We start from the raw sequence: 20,877 nt of genomic DNA, 5'->3' as shown, positions 1-20,877 counted from the left end.
GTTACTCAAGTAAATGTAAACTGAGTATACGTAACGTGTTACTACCCACCCCTAGATAGATTTATATCACGTGCCATTCACAGTCGAGTAAGAAATACATTAAATAAAAGAAGCAGCAAATTCCTGGTCTCCACTTGCAACTGTAAAATCTGGGCCTTTGCTCTGGAGTTTTCCAAAAATACAGTTCCACATGACCAAAAAAGCTTTAAAAACAGCACACAATAAACATGGCTAAACTGCCAAAATGCAGTGGTGCATACAAAAAGACCAATTTTGGTTTGGACTTTCAGATGCCATAAACACATCATCTTGTGTATGATGGCAACAAAAAGAAGAGGAGGCCCATTTTCGAAAGATAATTAGCAGTGTGGCTCTGAGATGTCAGTCAAGACAACCTCACTTCCTGCTCCGAGTGACACTAGAGCCACATTAAACACAGGGGGAATCCCACTTGAGTGTGTGTGTGTGTGTGTGTGTGTGTGTGCATCAATGAAAGAAATAGACAAGCATGGCGTTTGCATGTGCATTGTAACCACACACAATGCTAATGCCATTTGACGGTTAACAATGCTTCGCCCTGCCTCTAATCTGGCCTTTGTACCTCTGTAACAGTAGAGTTCATCTGCCAACGCTACTGCCACAGCTACGCTACTGTATTTAATGTCGAGCTTGAAACCAGATATTAGACTCACACACACCCCCAACCACCTGCTGCTCTACTGGAATGGGGGGCGCTCCATGAGCACAGTATGCGCTTTATAATTGTCTCTGATTACTCACACAGCCAGTGTTAGCCTTTTGAACCCTGTGTCGAATAAAGGCCACACACACATAGGCACCGCGGGGCAAGTCCACATTGTATTGTACAGTTTGAATGGTGCACCTCGCCATTTAAACTCACACAAGCATTAAAAACAACAATAAAAATGTAGACTTTTAAATTATGAGCATAGTTGTCCAAGCTTGGATTGTAAATGCTCACACACACACAAAGACACACTCATTCTTAATGGGAACCCAATCCTTGTAATTTTTTTTCTAGGCGCATCTCTGAGGTTTAAAAGACATCCGATCTACATTCCAACCCAGTTCCGCCCTGACAATGTGTCCATCTGTATGAGAGGGGTTTTATATAGTATTCCAGGATGCTCTAAGAACTGAGCAAGGAAATAACTGCGTAAAATGAAAATAAATCTGTCTCAGTTTTAAAGCGCTGATCCATCCAAAATGGGTGTGTCGGTCAACAAATCCTCATCGGAAGCTGCAAATCTCTTTAAGACGACATAACATGGTATAATCATGCAATGTCAACCCCCGCTCCCTAAAAAAAATGAACGATTTATAGCAGAATTAAGACCTGTGCTGCTTTTTGTGCTCAAGATGCATTCAAGTCCTAACATGAAAAACTCATTAGTAAAAACTGCGAGCCACAAAATGATGCCTGGTATGTTTTGCTTCTTAGAAAAAAACTGACGCAGTTCTTCCCTTATTTTTCCAGTAATATGCAGAAGAACATTTGCAGGACATGGGTTGTGATTTAAATATCATGCAAAGACTTGATTTGCCTTGGCCTGCTTTTGTCTTAATGCCAAAAAAGTTCCCCCTGAACCTTGTCTGACCTTTAAATCCAAGAACAAATTTAAAGGTCACACGTTTATGTAGTAGGGAAATTAATTCCATAATTGATTGATCTGGATATAACACTGGTGCTGCCCTTACTTGTCCTACTGTACCAGAATTGAACCTTTTCTTCTATTTGGAAGTAGTTGTTTGCTAAATGGATGATGTAGTGTTTTTGTCATTGCTCACCCACTGATGGAGCTCTCCTGTGATGCAGAGGACATTCTAGGGTGCCCTGTTGGGTGCGACCATACATGGCAGAGTAGACCGCGATCTGCATTCCTCGTTTGCAGCTCAGCCTCATCCTGTCCTCTTCACACACCACTTTGCTCTTATATTCATCTGGAAAAAAGAAGAAGTTTAAAACATTGATTTACAGCAAATTTACTGCAATGAAGGAACAAGAGGAGAATCTGCCAATCCATTTTTCAGCTTAACTATTTTCACTTTCCGCTGTAATGAAGGAACATATCTTTAAAACTATACACAAATGTCTCCGTATCTCATTGCAATTTAAATGTGACAGTTATTTTGCTAATTTCCCTGTTTTAAGTCATAACAATGACAAAAATAACAAAATAATTACTAATGTACAGCTTTATATTTACTTAATTAATATGTATTACTGAACTGTGATTCAATTGCAAAACAAATTCCCATAGTTTACCGCAGATATATACTAGTACAGTATACCTTTCAGTTTGTTGTGTTAAAAGAACAGACAACAACTAGTGTAAATGACCTTCATGTGAATTATGGTAGCTATATGCATTTAAGGGCGTGGTTATTAACTTTGCTAAAAGTCCCGAACCTCACAAGTTTCACATGTGGATTCACCGAACCCTTCGGGATTAGATAATTACGGTAAGCAATTTTTTTCCAAATTCAAAACCAATATATCCAACCAAGTAAGTTGATAATTTAGCACATTCCCATTCAAAATTCGTCTAATTTTGACAGTATGCTTTATAAACAGGTCCAAATTTGAGACCACGCTGCCCATTAGTCTGTTGTATTACCTCATACCAAGTGCGAGTCAACCTTCCACTGAGCAAACCAGTTCCTCCTCCCATCAGATCTATGACTAGCAATTAAAAGAAATGGATTAAGCCTGTAAATTGGGAGCACACCAGTCCAAAACCTGGTCTAAAAAGCCACTTTGGCTGGATTTAATCAGCGTACTAAAATAGGGGTCTGCGTTTCTTTGCCTTCGCCGAGCCCCTTGGACTTGCTCACGGAATCCATGGGGTTCGATCAAACACAGGTTAAGAACCACTGCACTAGACCAAGAGGGCCAGGGTCCGGTTGGAGCGCTGATCTGATCTTTGTCAAAAACTCACAGATGAAAATACAGTGTCTGCTTTAACCAAAACCACCCAAACGTTTATAAGTTTTCATATTTTAATGAGGATAGCATCAAATAATGACAGAAGGAGGAAAATAAGTAAGGGAACCCTCTGCCTAAGGAGACTTAAAGAGCAATTGAAACCTATTTTTATCAAACATTTTAAGTTAGGTGTGTGCCCAATCACTGGTGAGTGGTTTAAAGCTGCCCTGCCCACTATAAAACACACACCTTGTATGAAATGTCTTGATGAGAAGCATTGTTTGATGTGCATAATGGCACAGTCAAAAGAGCTGTCTGAAGACCAGCGATCAAGGATTGTTGATTTGTATAAAGCTGGGAAAGGATACAAAACCATCTCTAAAAGTCTAGATCTTCATCAACTGACAGTCAGAGATGTCTACAAATGGACAGAGTTTGGCACTTCTCTCCCAAGGAGTGGCCGTCCACCAAAGATGACGCCAAGAGAAAACTCAGAGAGGTTAAAGAAAGAACCCTGGAGTGTCTGCTAAAGACTTACAGAAATCACTGGCACAGTCCAATATTTCTGTGCACACATCAACTATATGTAAAACTATGGCCAAGAATGGGTTTCATGGGAGGACTCCACAGAGGAAGCCACTGCTGTCTAAAAAAAAACATTGTTGCTCGTTTAATGTTCACAAAAAGGCATTTGGACACTCCACAAAAGTTTTGGCAAAATATTTTGTTGACTGATGAAACCAAAGTTGAATTGTTTGGGAGTAACACACAACGTCATGTGTGGAGGAAAAATGGAACAGCTCACCAACATCAACACTTCATCCTCACCGTGAAGCATGGTGGAGGGAGCATCATGATTTGGGGCTGTTTTGCTACCTCCGGGCCTGGACAACTTGCAATCATTAATGGAAAAATGAATTCAAAAGTTTATCGGAATGTTTTGCAGGAAAACCTGAGGCTGTTTGTCAGACAGTTGAAGCTAAAAAGAGGATGGCTGCTGCAACAAGACAATGATCTAAAACACAGAAGTAAATCAACTTCGGAATGGTTTCGGAAGAACAAAATACACATTCTGAAGTGGCCAAGTCAAAGCCCACACTTGAACCCCATTGAGATGCTGTGGCATGACCTAAAGACAGCGATTCATGCCACACATCACAGGAATCTGACTGAACTACAGCAGTTTTGTAGAGAAGAATGGGCCAAGATTAATCCTCATTACTATCCTCTATACTATCCTCATTAAAATATGAAAAACCACCCAAACATTTTTGGGTTTAGTTGAAGCAGACAGTTATTTCATCTGTGTGATTTTGACAAAGATTCAATGACAGTTCAATTTTGATGGTGAGTTTATGCAGAAATGCGAGAAATTCCAAAAGGTTCAGATATTTTTTAATACCACTATATGGAAAATGAGTTGTTGAAAAGGTTCAGCATTCACACTGCGCCAACCGAACCTTCTGTGTAGAACAACATGGACGAAAGGCACATTCATTGATTGGACAACTTTAGAAGAGGAAATTCCTCCTGGGAGGGGAGGGAGTGTAGAGTGACGCACGTAATGTAGCATGTTAAACTGTATATATATACTTTTTTATCATGGTCTTTATTTTGCAATGATAATCTGTATGTGTCCATTTTTTGTCGACTGTTTTGTGAAGCAGAAGTTTGTATACACGTAAGTTTGGAAAAATTAAATAAATACATAAAATAAAAGTGTCTCGGCTAGTCACTCTCACACGGTACGCTCAGCAACGGCTTGCAAAAGCACAATCGCCAAATTAGAACCCAATTCTGTGTGTAAAATGTAACTGCTTATCACAGCACAACAAAATTTGGCCAAGGCTAATCGTCTGTCATCTTGCCATTGTTGATTTTGAACAGCGTTCGCGCTGTACTTCTGCTTCCAAGCATAAGCGGATTTGAGGCCGAAAAGTGTGATTGCATGTATTTCACTTTCCAACATATATATAAAAGTTGTAAAGCAATAAAACTGCAACAAAAATGATTGAAATGAAAAAAAAAAAAAAGAATTATAATGGGTCAAAATTATTTTTCGAGGACCTTAGACGGTCATTTGCTCTGCATATAATTAAAAGAAATTTTAAATAAAATTGGAAAAAATATTTAATTTTTTTTCTTCTTTGATTGAAATTGTTTTTATATTGAAACGGCTTTTTGGGGATTGAATGATTTAGACACAAATGTCCTAACACAAAAAGGATTGCTTCAATCAAAGAAAACTTTTTCAATGAAAAATTAAGCATTCAAATGCAACATTTTCAATCTCAAGTTTTTTTTTTTTTGCATTCAAAAACTTTTTGATTGATATTTTTCTTTTTTTTGATTGAAGGGATGTTCTTTTTTTAAAATCAATTAAAAAAGTATATATATTTTTTTGAAGAAACTTTTTTTTTGATTGAATAATAAAGACAAAAATGTCCTAGCCAAAATGTGGCCCAAACACGAATCAACATTATTTCGATCAAAAAAAGTTGTTTCAATCAAAAATAAATTTATTAAAAATAAATAAATAAATAAAAAAGAAAAATAGCTTTCACATGCATTTATTTTTGTTAGTTTTTTTGAGTCTCAAATTTATTTTTGGATTCAAACACATTTATTTTTGATTGAAGCGACATGTTTTTGGGTTGAAAATATTTTTTTTGATTGAATAATAAAGACACAAATCTACCTCTATATGGCTCCGCCCAGGGGATACAATTTTTGACTGGGGTAACTACATTGGCACAACATCGGCGAGCGTACCATATTCAATGGATCACGATCGGCCAAAAGTATTGCCTAAGCAGCCTGATTTAGAATTCCCCCTCAAGAATGATGGGAAACAAAAAACACCCATTGTCAACTTATTACAAATATTTTTTTAAGTTAATTTTATTGCTGACACTACGTTTTGGGTCATCAACATGTTGTGCCTCCCCTGCCCCAAAAATCAAACTATGCCTATGCTTCCAAGGATGCCCTGCATGTACCATTACAGCTCCAAGTTGTGACGCTGCACATAATGTAGCAAAAGCACACTCTGGTCCGGTTGCATTCACAACCGAAGCTGGGTTCGCTTAAAGCGAACCGAGACCCACGATTTTGAGCGGACCAGAGTTCATTTGTTTGGTCCGGACAAGAGTTCGGGTGCACATTCGCATTTACAAAAAGAAGCGGACTATCTGAGAAAAAGAACGCTCTGGTCCGTTTAAAACAGACCAAACAGTATAAGTGTGAAAGCGCCCTCAGTGTGAGTTCCGTAGACCTCTGATAATGGAGAGAATGATGTTTCAACACAAAATATGACACCACTTAGGAGCGCAGCCATTTTGTGACGTCAATTACACCCACGCACATACAGTGGGGCAAATAAGTATTTAGTCAACCACTAATTGTGCAAGTTCTCCCACTTGAAAATATTAGAGAGGTCTGTAATTGTCAACATGGTTAAACCTCAACTATGAGAGACAGAATGTGGGGAAAAAAACCAGAAAATCACATTATTTGATTTTTAAAGAATTTATTTGCAAATCATGGTGGAAAATAAGTATTTGGTCAATACCAAAAGTTCATCTTAATACTTTATGTACCCTTTGTTGGCAATAACGGAGGCCAAACATTTTCTGTAACTCTTCACAAGATATTCACACACTGTTGCTGGTATTTTGGCCCATTTCTCCATGCAGATCTCCTCTAGAGCAGGGATGTTTTGGGACTGTCGTTTGGCAACACGGACTTTTACTCCCTTCGCAGATTTTCTATGGGGTTGAGACCTGGAGACTGGCTAAGCCACTCCAAGACCTTGAAATGCTTCTTACGAAGCCACTCCTTTGTTGCCCTGGCTGTGTGTTTGGGATCATTGTCAGGGTGAAAGACCCAGCCACGTCTCATCTTCAATGCCCTTGCTGATGGAAGGAGATTTTCACTCAAAATCTCTCGATACATAGCCCCATATATTCTTTCCTTTACACAGATCAGTCGTCCTGGTCCCTTTGCAGAAAAACAAACCCAAAGCATGATGTTTCCACCCCTATTATTCACAGTGTGTATGGTGCAATTCAGTATTCTTTTTCCTCCAAACAAGTGAACCTGTGTTTCTAGCAAAAAGTTCTATTTTGGTTTCATCTGACCATAACACATTCTCCCAGTCCGTTTCTGGATCATCCAAATGCTCTCTAGTGAACCGCAGACGGGCCTGGATGTGCATTTTCTTCAGGAAGGGGACACGTCTGGCAATGCAGGATTTGAGTGCCTGGCGGCGCATTGTGTTAGTGATAGTAGCCTTATTTACTGTGGTCCCAACTCTCTGTAGGTCATTCACTAGGTCTCCCCGTGTGGTTCTGGGATTTTTGCTCCCCGTTCTTGTTATCATTTTGACGCCACGGGGTGAGGAGGGAGCTGAAAGTCCATGTTGCCCAACGACAGCCCCAAAACATCACTGCTCTAGAGGAGGTCTGCGTGGAGGAATGGGCCAAAATACCAGCAACAATGTGTGAAGAGTTACAAAAAACGTTTGGCCTCCGTTATTGCCAACAAAGGGTACATAACAAAGTATTGAGATTAGAGCTGAAACGAATACTCGAGCAACACTAACTCGAGTTTAAAAACTGATCCGAGTAATTTTGTTCACCTCGAGTAATCGTTTATTTTGACAGCTTTAAGCATCACGTTTTGCTCAGACTACTTTTAATGCGGGACAACGCGCTGATGTCACGTGCATAGAGGAAGAAGAAAAAAAAACAAAACAAAAAAAACTTACTGCAGCCGACAGCCGCTACAAACGACGCCGACGTTGCTAAATACTAGCCCGCACGATGCTACGTTGGTAGCAGGTAGCGTCTGATGCGTCTCATAGAGATCACATGTATGTTGAAGTAGATGCGAAATGACAGACTCGGCCGCGTCTAGGCAGCGTTAGTAAACAGCCGCCATCGTAAAGCAGTAGAGCGCCAAGCACTAATAAAGAGCGCTAAACACTAATAAATAAGATTAACGTCACTGTCACTAGCTCACGTAACGTTAGTCCTGCGGAGGGCTAGGTTTCTTTTAATTATGACCACTGTCGATGCGTGGCTAACGTGTCTTACATACAGGCTTTAACATAACATAGGCGTTGTGGAGTGATGAGGGTGTAAAATAAAAACTTAATAATGCTAACTATCAATTTAAGCTCAGTAGTCATTGCTGGATAAAACACCAAGTAGCACTGATCCCTAATGTGCTCCAATACAGCCTGTATCTTACATTTATTTTGAACACTGCAAAAACTGAAAATCCTATCAGGACTTACAGTTTCGACTAACTTAAAACTTAAATAGAACTTAAAAATGGCTTGACACAAATAGAAATTCAATTGAAACACGTGGGAACAAACTTAAGTGACGTGTGTTATCAAGCGTAACGGCATTTTTAGGTAAGATATATATATATGTATACACATATTTATATATACATATATATATTAGGGCTGTCAAACGATTAAAATTTTTAATCGCGTTAATTACAGCTTAAAAATTAATTAATCGCAATTAATCGCAATTCAAACCGTCTATAAAATATGCCATATTTTTCTGTAAATTATATATATATATATTCTGTAAAATAAATTGTTGGAATGGAAAGATAAGACACAAGACGGATATATACATTCAACATACGGTACATAAGGACTGTAGTGGGCATTTCACTCTACTGTCATTTAAATCTGTCTATGCTGTCCTCACTCCGAAGCGTCTACTTTTTCCAAAGCTAGACAGCTAGTGAACGACGCCTTAATAATTCTTCTTCCTTTTTCATCTAATTTATTAATAAAATGGTCTCAAACCATTGTCCTCTTTAGACCGTCGTAAAACTACAAAATAAAAGTACACAAGCATTGCATTAGCAACAACGTTAGCTTAGCACGCTATACAGATTCACTAAACATAAACAAAAAGCGTCTCATACAAAAAATATAACATTTCGCTTACTAACATAATATGTACATTCTTTACAACAACCATACTTACGGACAAATCTTGTCCAAGGATCATATAAGCACAGCATTATCAGCCAGAGACGTCGTGCAGCCATAATGAACTGGTAAGAAAACAATAAACCATGTCGCAAAGCGACCACAAGAGTTCGCTGTTGGACAGCATAAAAAGCCTTGCTGTAAAATTTACCAAAAGGCAGAATACTTTCTGAGCGGGACATGTGCGTTAATTGCGTCAAATATTTTAACGTGATTAATTTAAAAAATTAATTACCGCGCGTTAACGCGTTAATTTTGACAGCCCTAATATATATATATATATATATATATATATATATATATGTTGTTGTTTTTTTTAATAAGATCTAAAAGTTTTGGGAGTGAAAGCAGGGAATTAGTATTTTTTTAAATTCTAGTTACATCTAAGATGCAATTGTTGGCTGTTTTCAACAATACATCAAAAATAAAGACATTGATTGACTGAAAATGGTTCAAGATTAGATGAAATGTCTTGTTTACTCATGTATATTTAAAATTGCTCTTCACCTAAAAATATATTTGTTTTATCCGATTACTCGATTAATCGATAGAATTTTCAGTCGATTACTCGTTTACTAAAATATTCGATAGCTGCAGCCCTAGTTGAGATGAACTTTTGTTATAGACAAGTACGTATTTTCCACCATGATTTGCAAATAAATTCTTTAAAAATCAAACAATGTGATTTTCTATTTTTTTTTTCACATTCTGTCTCTCATGGTTGAGGTTTACCCATGTTGACAATTACAGGCCTCTCTAATATTTTCAAGTGGGAGACTTGCATAATTAGAGGTTGACTAAATACTTATTTGCCCCACTGTACAAATTGATGGACTCGAGCAGGTGAGTGTGATAGCAAGTCTTAAAGACATCCAGAAGAAGGGTGGGCAATCTGGGATACTCATAGATGATTGGCTAAACTAGTACCAGCATTGATTAAACGTCTGCCCCATATTGCACAACCATTTCCTAAAAATACTGCCTTTTAGTTATGTTTTTCACTACTATTACACATCAGAAAAAAAAAAAAATCTGTGTTTTTTCAATTCATTAAACAAGAATCTTCCCACTGTGATGCACATGATAAATGTGTTGTCTGTTCTTTTAGATCAAAAAGATGTTTTTAATATAACACAACAAACCAAATGCATGTTCCAACATTTACTTTGTTTAATGTAATCTGGTATGAAGCTAATGTATAATATGTCAAATGTTCCGCTCTCAATAAGCTCGCACTCGTGGCCGGAAGGCATTAAGGAGCGTAAACAGAAAGAGGTAGAGTTGCTAGGTGGACAAGTAGAGCCATGCAGCGGCATTCCTCACACACATCCAGTCATGGTGACCTGTGACCACCAGAGCAGCACCACTGGCCGCCAAATAAAAACAGCCCGCATTAATGTGGGGAGTGGAACAGGAATGCAGAGGACAAACGGAGGCAAGAAGGTTGCCAGAATGGCTTGTTATGTCTTTTGGTGACGGATGCAGTCTTTCCCCTTCGCTTCCTCTTTCTATCCTCTATAAACCTCTTCTTTTGGAGGCAGTGACACATTTCTGGTGCTGCCCCATGCAGCCTTTTTTCTTCTCCTAAAAGTAATTGGTTAAGTGACAGGGAACAAAGAGTTGTTGATTGGAGGTAGGAAAACTAGGGAAAGCAGAGGGATCAGTGGATTAAATTGCCCACTTCTGCTCACTCCACTGTGAACTGCATTGGGAGTCACTAATGAAGACGGGAATCTAGGTGGGATTACTGCACTGTTGTAGTCATACTCTTGGTTTCCTGGCTCATGGAGGGATTGAGGGAAGGCCTCCATCCATTTTCAATTCCGCTTATCTTGTTAACGGTAACGATAGGCGGTGGAGCTAATTCCAGATGACTAAAGGCGTAATGTGGACTCAACCCAGGATGTGTGCAGTCCTGGGCTGACTCTTCCCTCAATTGATTAATATTAGGGTAGGGCTGGTGACAGTTAAGAACTGCACGATTCGATCTGAATGGCGTACCGCAAGCAACACGTCACTTCCGCTCATTAATATTCATGACATTAGCTACTGTTGCCAAGTAAGGAGTAGCCACCGTTTGTCCCTAATAGGAAATGAATGGAAATCGTGTACGAAGGAGATGTTTACAGAGTTAAACCTACCAATTCTCTCCGAAAATGATGTGCCTGGTGCCAAATTCACTGGCAAAGATGTGGAACAACACAAAAATGTTCAGTTAAAGAGATGGCTTTAGTGTCGAAGGCTGAAAAAGACGAAAAAAACGACCCGACCTAAGCATAGCTTTAGCTTTTTTATCAACACGACTGACAATGACATTCTCCTGTTTCAACAAGCTAGCCTTTACCATCAGCCCTGTCTTTCTTATATATCCTCTGGTTGTCCTACGTCTCTTACCGTTCTTGGGGGTAATTTAGTTAGCTTTGTGTAGCGATCGCAAATGCTACTCAGTGACAGCCAACGAACACTTTTAATTTTTTCAATGATAACACATCTTAATCCTATAATTTATTTACACTTCCCCCTTACTAAAGTTTATATATATATATATATATTATTAGGGCTGTCAAAATTATCGCGTTAACGGGCGTTAATTTTTTAAATTAATCACGTTAAAATATTTGACGCAATTAACGCACTAGGCCCGCTCAGACAGATTTAAATGTCAGTACAGTGAAAGGCCAACTTGTTAATTGTGTTTTATGGAGTTTTTCCGCCCTCTGCTGGCGCTTGGGTGTGACTTGCATATGTTATGTGGCGTAATGTCGCCCTCTGCTGGCGATTCAGTGCAGCTGATTATTTGGGTTTCGGCGCGCTTTTCTGACGTGATTATATGTCGACGCGAACTCACACTAATAGACAGTGCTATTCAGACCAGCTAACGTCCGCATCCAGTATTCAGTGGCAGTTCTCATAGCCCCATCACACTGTTTGTGTCTAATACATGCATCGCTTGTGAGTTATATTCCTCCTTTGTTTATATTCATGAGCATTAGATAGTTATTGATGATGTGTATTTGAATTTGTTCACATATATGGTGAAATGCAGTTACATTGTTAGATGCTTGTGAGTTAATTGGCTAGTGCTACTGCTCAAATGGACACGTGTGTGTACATTTTATGTTATTTTGTGATTTATGCAAGTAATTGACAGATTGCCTTGTTATTTTCAGTTTTACAAAAATACAAGAAACGTGCTCCTGTCAAAAAGATATGACTTCAGTAAAGGCCATGCAACTTTGCCACAGCGTCTGATTTCTTTTTGGAACTTATGTTCGGTATCTGTCAATTTGTGTACTCACACACATTGAGGACAGAATAGGGCTACTAGTTTATTTTTTGATTGAAAATTTTACAAATTTTATTAAAATGAAAACATTAAGAGGCGTTTTAATATAACATTTCTATAACTTGTACTAATATTCATCTTTTAAGAACTACAAGTCTTTCTATCCATGGATCACTTTAACAGAATGTTAATAATGTTAATGCCATCTTGTTGATTTATTGTTATAATAGGCAAATACAGTCCTTATGTACCGTATGTTGAATGTATATATCCATCTTGTCTTATCTTTCCATTCCAACAATAATTTACAGAAAAATATGGCATATTTTATAGATGGTTTGAATTGCGATTAATTACGATTAATTAATTTTTAAGCTGTAATTAACTCGATTAAAAATTTTAATCGTTTGACAGCCCTAATACATATATGTATATGTATATATATATAAAACAAAAGGTAACAGTGGTAGTCAGATACCATTGTAATTCTTTTCAGGTCATTCATTGTCAGACAGAAGCAGTACGGCACAACGTTACGCTAAAAAAATAAGTTAAAAATATAAAAATGGCTTACCTCTTTGTCCTCTGAAAGACCATGCCAACCCAACATAATGTTTACTGCATATGAAACGTGAATGGATTCGCCGAGCTGGTGTTAAAGTCCGCGCAAGTTGAGTCGGTCTTCACATTTTTCCCTTTCGAGTTTTTGGTTTCCGGAAACGTATGAAGAAAACATCCTTCATGTGTCGTAATGTCTACAGTCGTTTCTACAAGTTTCAAAAAAGCAATGCGTGATCGGCATGTTCGTTTTTGAAAGATTACCGGAGAAAAGTAGCACTTTTTACGTTGGGTCTATGCGAGGGCGGGTCTATAATGTCCCACTTCGGCTTTACTTCCGCTTTACGATGCGACGTCACGGTCTAAAAATAGCATACGTGCGGTACGCCATTGACACACCTCTGACTTAACAAAATGCTACCAACGAATGGAAATCTTACATTTCCAAAATCAGTTTGCATGAAACAAACAAAAAATTACATTTTTTTCTTAAACAATAATATTGAACTGAAACAATAATCAAAGTCATTTTGGACACTCGACATTGATCAATATTTTGTAAAATATACAGGCTACAGGCAATAAGACAATAAGAAAAAACAAAAACATCTAATTATTTTAACTGTTAACACAACCTGTGAAACGATTGACACAAATTAAAATAACCTTTATGAGAAAGAAATAATAAATAAAAAGTTTAAAGCGGAAGTTCCGGATTTTTGACAGTAGGCTTAATCTTCGAGTTAGCAGGGGTTTAGTTAGTTGGTGGAGTTGATTTCAACAAATTTCATTTCGTTTGCAAGTTATTTGTTTGTTTCAGGGCTCCGGAGTGGCTAAGCTAGCGCAAGTCAATGGCACCATTATAGCATGCCAATAAAAAACAAGATATGCACACATGAAAATCTTCGATGACCCATGCAACCAATAGTGTTAGCTATGTTTTCAGGATAAAGTTACTAAAACTTACCATTGCATGTCAATAATTGTAGTATGAACAGCAAGATTTTTAATCCAGAAGCTCTGCAGAATAGCAGGGCGGAGAGATATCACATCGGGCGGATTTTTTTTTATGTCGTAGCAGCAGGAATTTACTAGTTTATATTTTTCCTCGTTCTTCATAGGTAATTTGTGGAAATTTTCCTTCGCCCGTTTCTTCTGCATGTTTCCACAGCTTCTAAATGGACAATTCGCCATGTTGCTGGCCGTCACTTAACAGACTGATGCTGCATTCGAGGAAGATGGGAAGTCAGAGTTTCAAACCTCTGATCTGGAAAGATATCATTAGTACACATCCACTATTTAATCGCTTATGAGAAGTCAGGTTTTCTGGAGGTCAAAATGTCTGAAGGCCAAAATATAAAACAACGGCAATCAACCATCTTTGCTGTTTACATTCGCTTGAAATGCAACCGGTACCCTCCGAGTGGGATAAGTCCGACTTCCCTCCTTCCTCGAATGCAGCGTGAGAACGACTGACCGAAGCACTCCTCTTTATTGGGGTCATACTACGCATCTAAAAAAATAGTCCTGCAGAATGAAATGAAATATGGCAGTTTGGTGTGACATTGTTTTGGCCGCATGGGTGTTTTGAAACAATGATCTGTGTTTTGAATTTATTTGCCAATGTTAGATCTGTTCGTAGATCTGCATCGTTTTTTTATTGGCATGCTATAATGGTGCCATTGACTTGCGCTAGCTTAGCCACCTGAACTTCCGCTTTAAGTTTAGGGTTGGAGCTTATGGGTTTTTCCTTGCTCTTTTGGGAGTTCCAAACAGTAGATGCCAAAGTTGTTTGTCAACTGTGGGCCTGTGAACCCCTCTGAGCCAATTTTACTTGAAGTCAATCGACCAAGTAAAACGGGGGATAATGTCAAATGAGTTTTATAGTTGTATTTTCCTCATAAATAAACATTAAAATGCAATATTTCCATCATTTCTTGTCCTTTTTCAAAACGGAAAGCACAACAAAAAACTACATATCCCAGGAGCCACTGTGAGTTCACAAAGAAAGGACGTCTTCTGAAAACTTAATATATTCCCCATAGACTTCATAATGATACTGACGGTACACACGCCCCAGACACTGCGCCACACTTTCAAGTAGGGGGGCGTCCCACACTCCGCTTCAGTCGGTCGAAGTGGGTAGCAGTTATTTTCAAACACATGCAGCGATCCAACGCTGGATTTAAGTAAAAAAAGTATGAAAGCTGTACCGCATACAATCAGGAAGGATTGTCTCAGGAGTGATTTGTTCGAGGATTCAAGATAATTATTATATCTTTCATACCATGCATGCATTTTGAAACGTGAAAAAAATCAGTGGGTGAAATTAACTGCTATGGCTTTGGTGTTATAATTTGTAATATTTATGTAAAATAAAAGCTAACAGCCCGTTTTTTTGCTTTTAACCAAGAATCAAGACTGTTTTACGTCCATATCTATTAAGAATTCAGGGATATACGCATTTATTCACAAGAACTTTCAACGTAAAAAGCTCTTTGTGGTGATAAGGCGGCGCCACAGTGGCTTAAAGACTCGCAGCACATTCGACATATTTATGTACAATAAATGCTAACTGCTGTTTTACGTCCATATCTATTAAGACTTCAGGGATATACGCATTTATTCACAAGAATTTTCTACGTAAAAAGCTCTTTTTGGTGATAAGGCGGCGCCACAGTGGCTTAAAGACTAGCAGCACATTAGACATATTGATGTAAAATTAATGCTAAATGCACAGTTCTTTGCTCTTTTAACAAAGAATCGAGGCTGTTTTACGTCCACATCTATAAAGAATTCAGAGATTTGAGCATTTATTCACAAGAATTTTCAATGTAATAAGCTCTTCGTACTGATAAGCGGCGCCACAGTGGCTTAAAGGCTAGCAGTACATTCGACAAATTTACGTATAATAAATGCTAAAAGCCTGTTTTTTTTTTTTGCTTCTAACCAAGAATCGAGAGTTTTACGTCCATATCTATAAAGAATTCAGGGATTTAAGCATTTATTCACAAGAATTTTCAACGTAAAAAGCTTTTTGTGGTGATAAGGCGGCGCCACAGTAGCTTAAAGGCTAGCAGCACATTCGACATATTTACGTAGAATAAATGCTAACTGCCCGTGTTTTGTTGTTGTTGCTTTTAACCAAGAATCGAGACTGTTGTACATCCATATCTATAAAGAATTCAGGGATTTAAACATTTATTCACATGAATTTTCAAAGTAAAAAGCTCTCTGTGATTGCACACGGCCAGCTTTGACAGAGATAGGCCCCTTAATTAATCAGCCCCGCGCCCTGTGTCCAATCAATATATTATGAAGTCTCTGATATTGCCAAGCCAGGCACCATTTAAAGAGAGGGAGGCATGGTAACGAGCCATAGCTGGTTGGATTAAGCGAGCGACTCGAAGAAGAGGATAGGCCAGATTTGTCGTTGTTGTTTATTCTAACAAGTTAAATAAATATTATCACGTTTCAAAACGTTTCGTTGAGCATGTTTAGTTGTCAATGGGACATCAATATGACAACATTTGACAAAATATTTGGGGATTTTTTTGTGCCTTTTTGGGTCCAAAATTTTGATTATAATTCATCAGTGAAGAAAACAACAGGTTGGACTTGAATGTTATGGTGTCCTGAAAAAAGGGACCTAACCAGGCCGTTATGATCATTTTTTTCTTTGAAATATTAAGGCAACATCAAAGGCAGGCAAATTCGGACAAAATAAGCCCAGGTTAATAAGCAACGCAAGGGGAGTAAACTATTAAAAACAGCACTTTGAAAATTGCAAAACGGAGCGAACAGATATTGAAAACAGCTCAGTTAAAAACAGTGTAAAGGAGTTTGAAAACACTTGAATACTTTAGTGTTAACTGTTAAATAACAAATGAGAGCCAAACTGAATATAGCAGTACATAACCATAGCCTTTATGGATTATCAAGTGAGTGAATAGTGTGTTATTTGTGAGGGAAAACATTTAAAAGTCATCAGGAGTGGATGCAATATATGGAATGACTTACTAGGTCTGCACTTGTACAACACTGTGAGGTATTTGCTGCTGCCGGGACACTGGTCAATCCCAAACACGCGGCTGTTGACAAGCACTTGACAGCTCCTTCTGTCTTGGCATTCGTCCAGCATTTTCTACACAGAGGCAGGGCGGCGGGAGAAGACCAAAACATGGTTTCAGTGGGTTAACAATGAGGAGCAGGCAAACCTAAAACCACTTCAAACAGGATTCGTAAAACCATCAGAGCGCAAAGGGGGAGAAAAGGAGGGAGGAAAGAATCCGGAAGGATCTACTCTACTCATTCATCTCTTTCCATCTCAGTTTTCATCCAAGATGGTCAAACATGCGACTTTGAGTTAGCTAACTGCTTTCCACGAGGAATTCCTGAATGGTAGAATGAATCATATACTGTATACAGCGCAAGGAAAATAAGATTTTATTCCTCTCAATGGTTGTGTGTGTGGTTTTTTTCCCCTTCAAAAAGCACACATGTGAGGTGAATTGAGTGAGGGTCATAGTGGGCGAGAGAAGTTGTTGGACTCTTGCACTTGAAAACAATGCACTCTGTGTCTCTGAGCATTCATAAAAGTCCAGCCTATTACGAAACAACACGCTGGTGTTCAACACAACAATGTCCTAAAAATACACCACATAGCTCAATGAATAGCAAACAGGGTGTGTGCGTCTGTGTTTGTATTGCAATGCAGTACTTCTACCCGTATTCTAATTTGAGAGTGGATGCTGAGGCAAAGAGCCCATGAAATTGCTTTGTGTCCCAAGAAAACAGAAGCCTGCCATCTCTTTAGGAAGTTTAATTTACTGGAAAACACTATCACAATGTATTACATAATCAGCAGGCCTCCAAATATGAATTATCCTTGACCACAGTTGAAATGATCATTTTCTTATAAAATAAGTACAAATGAGAAATAAAAAAGAGGATGATGTGGAATTACCTGTAGTGCAGTGGAGACAGAACAGTACTCATCCCCCAGAGCGTCATAATAACCGAGGAGAGCCTGGTAGCTCTGAGGGCACTGATAGATGTCGGAGGCGCCTTTCCTTCCGTAAAAAGCTGATTGGACTGTGATTGTGGTGCGTGGCGGGCAGCGAACGGACAGGAGTTCTCCGTCACAGGCCTGCTCTGTGTAGTTCTTCAACACTTTGGACAAGTAACCTGTAAAGACAAAAGACAATAGCGACTGTTAATAAATATGTTGGGCATTACGTTAGATGCGAACTAAGCATTCCAGCTACAGTTCCTGGAGTTACCTTTTACCACAGCGTACTGCACAAATGCTATTTTTAGGCCGCAAGGCTGCTTGACGTCACCATCGTAAACTGGAAGGGGGTCAACATAGAGGCGCGCTCGCATACAACCCATGCTAGTACTGCTCGTTTCTGCCGGTAATCTTTCAAAAAAGAACATGCCGAGTAAACACTGCCGCAATGGAACTTGTAGAAACGCCTCTAGACTTTACGACCGTCCACATATGAAGGATATTTTCTTCATACGTTTCCCAAAGCAAAAAACTCAGAGGGGAAAAAATGTAAAGAATGGGTCAACTTGTGTGGATGTCCAAAAGACCAGTTTAACGCCAGCGAGGTGAAGCCATTCACCTTCATATGCAGTAAACATTTTGTTGGGGGCCATGGTCCTACAGATGACAATCCTGATCCATTGCCTGCCCCAGCCTTCCCCGAAAAGGTAAGCCATTTTTATATGTATGTATATACTGTATCACAACAGTCATGTAGACTTATTTTTATTTATTTATGTATTTATTTATTTTAAATACGGATAACTAAATAAATTAGCCATGTTTGGCCTCAGTCTCTTTTTGGTAAGCCTGTTCATGCCTGCAGGAAGACTCTAGATTTAACAGCTTTACCTTTTCTGTTGTAAACAAACAACCTTAGTAAGGGGGAAGTTTAAATAATAGAGGTGGGAATCTTTTGGCACTAACGATTCGATTACGATTCAGAGGCTACGATTGATGATTATAAATCGATTATTGATGCACCCCCCCCCAGCTATTAGCTGCCTTTAATGTTTCGTACAATAGTTTCAAAAATTGTACAAAAATCCCCTCAAGCTTGAATAAACGACTATATCAGTAGCAACTTAACAGTTCAAAACAGTAAATAAAATACTCAAGTCCCCACTCTGTATCAGCAGCTTTAAACTATATTCAATTAATTTAATATTGTGAATACACCGTTAAAGTTATTAAAATTGCTCCCGGTATTCCATAATTTCCCTTCCGTCTACTTTCGAGATGTGAAAGTTTGGAAACGGTTTCATCATTCAAAGATAGATTCAAGTCAAGATTTTGCCGATTTAGGAGTATTTTAGATAAAAAGTTAAACAACAGCCATCCAGGGAAGTCTACTGATTTAACATGGCAGCTGTTTACTAACGCTAGCAAGTCTGTCATTTCGCATCTAGTTTTCTATACATGTGCTGATAACGCCGCCGAGTCTGTCATTTCGCATGTAGTTCTTTATAAATGTGATATCTACCGTAGTATTATTTGGGCGTAGTTTGTAGCGGCTGTCGGCAGCAGTCAATTATTATTGTTTTTTTATCTAGCAGCATGAGTTGAGCCAGAGCCATGAGTTGAGAAATGTCATTACCCGGGTAATGACAAGCATGATGTTTACTCTGGGTCAGTTCCTCATTGCGTCCCGAAAACCGCGCTGACTGTGTTTTAGTTCGGATTTACTTGGCATATTTCAATAATCTGAATCATTCTCGAATCTTCCACGGCCAAATCACGAATAATCTAAGAATCAGAAATTTCGTACACCTCTAGTAATTAATAAAATTAAGAATTGTTATTAATGAAAACATTTAAAAGTGTTCGTTGGCTGTCACTGAGTAGCATTCGCTACACAAAAATAGCAATATAAATTACCTCCAAGAACAGTCAGAGACATAAGACAACCAGAGGATATAATATATAATAAAGACGGGCTATGATGGCAAAGGTTAGCTTGTTGAAACAGGAGAATGTCGTTGTTGGTGACGTAAGGCAATGCACACAAGAAAAAGGTGTCGATAAAAAATGGATCAAGTCGGCTCTTTTGCCATCTTTTCCAGCCCTTGATACTCAAACCATCTCTTTAACTGAACATTTGCATGTTCTTTCACACTTTTACCAATGAATTTGGCACCAGGGACATCATTTTCAGACAGAATTGGTAGGGTTAGCTCCGTAAACATCTTGCTCATACACTATTTACATTCATCTAGCATGTGGGACAAACGCGAGTTTGACCCCCCTAGCAACAGTTGTTAACGTCATGAATATTAATGAGCAAAGGTGACATGTTGCGTACGGTACGCTATTGGCATTAACAGCCCACAATTTAATTCCCCCCCGGGCCTCCAATAAAACAAATGAAGGCATTTCGTCAAGTATTTAACAGCCAGTTTGTCACTGGGAAAATGCTCTTCTGTGTTCCTTTGCTTCACCGTGTCATTACAGCCATCAAGGACCAACAGTCACTCTGTCACTCACACAGAAGAACCAAACCCACCACAAGTCGCCATTAACATTCCAACCTGTGACGACAAAGCACTGATAAAAAGAGGCGACATCGCAGCTGTATTTGCAGTTATTTAGATTTTAAATCTCTGTGGAGGTATGAATAAAAGGAATAATTGTTAGGCGTGGAGTAAATCACTAGCCTCCTTATCGCAAATTAGAAATTGTTAATGAAAAATATCAAAATATCTAGAAATTCAAACATCTAAAAACCTATAAACTGGGTTCAAGTCTCCTAGTAAAGTGCTGAGCAAACACATTTACAAAGAGTCAACAGGTCTGCCCACACACACAAATACGTAAACACGCACCAAGTGAACACACTGTGTGATTCAATTACCACTATTTGGTCGGGCTTTGCTTGGGAGGAGGGGATTACAATGAAATGGTGTTCCTGAACACACATACTCGCATGCTTACACGGAGAACACACATTGTCCCCTTATCACCATGGCCACAGTTTCAAGGAGGAAGGCCTCGAAAGGTCATGTCTAAATACGGAA

General features: G+C 38.7%; 1 protein-coding gene across 1 annotated transcript in view; it reads right to left on the bottom strand.

The window, feature by feature from the left end:
• The window catches only part of LOC130907826 (protein eva-1 homolog C), a 137,730-nt gene that overhangs the window by 76,111 nt on the left and 40,742 nt on the right, over positions 1-20,877 (bottom strand). The window contains 3 exon segments of the mRNA XM_057823300.1: positions 1,810-1,962; positions 16,834-16,957; positions 17,780-18,000. Of these exon segments, the coding sequence (XP_057679283.1) occupies positions 1,810-1,962; positions 16,834-16,957; positions 17,780-18,000 (498 nt within the window).

This window comes from Corythoichthys intestinalis, chromosome 19 (assembly GCF_030265065.1).
Source record: "Corythoichthys intestinalis isolate RoL2023-P3 chromosome 19, ASM3026506v1, whole genome shotgun sequence".
In the NCBI taxonomy this organism is placed as follows: Eukaryota; Metazoa; Chordata; class Actinopteri; order Syngnathiformes; family Syngnathidae; genus Corythoichthys; species Corythoichthys intestinalis.
This window is presented reverse-complemented; position numbering and strand designations above follow the sequence as displayed.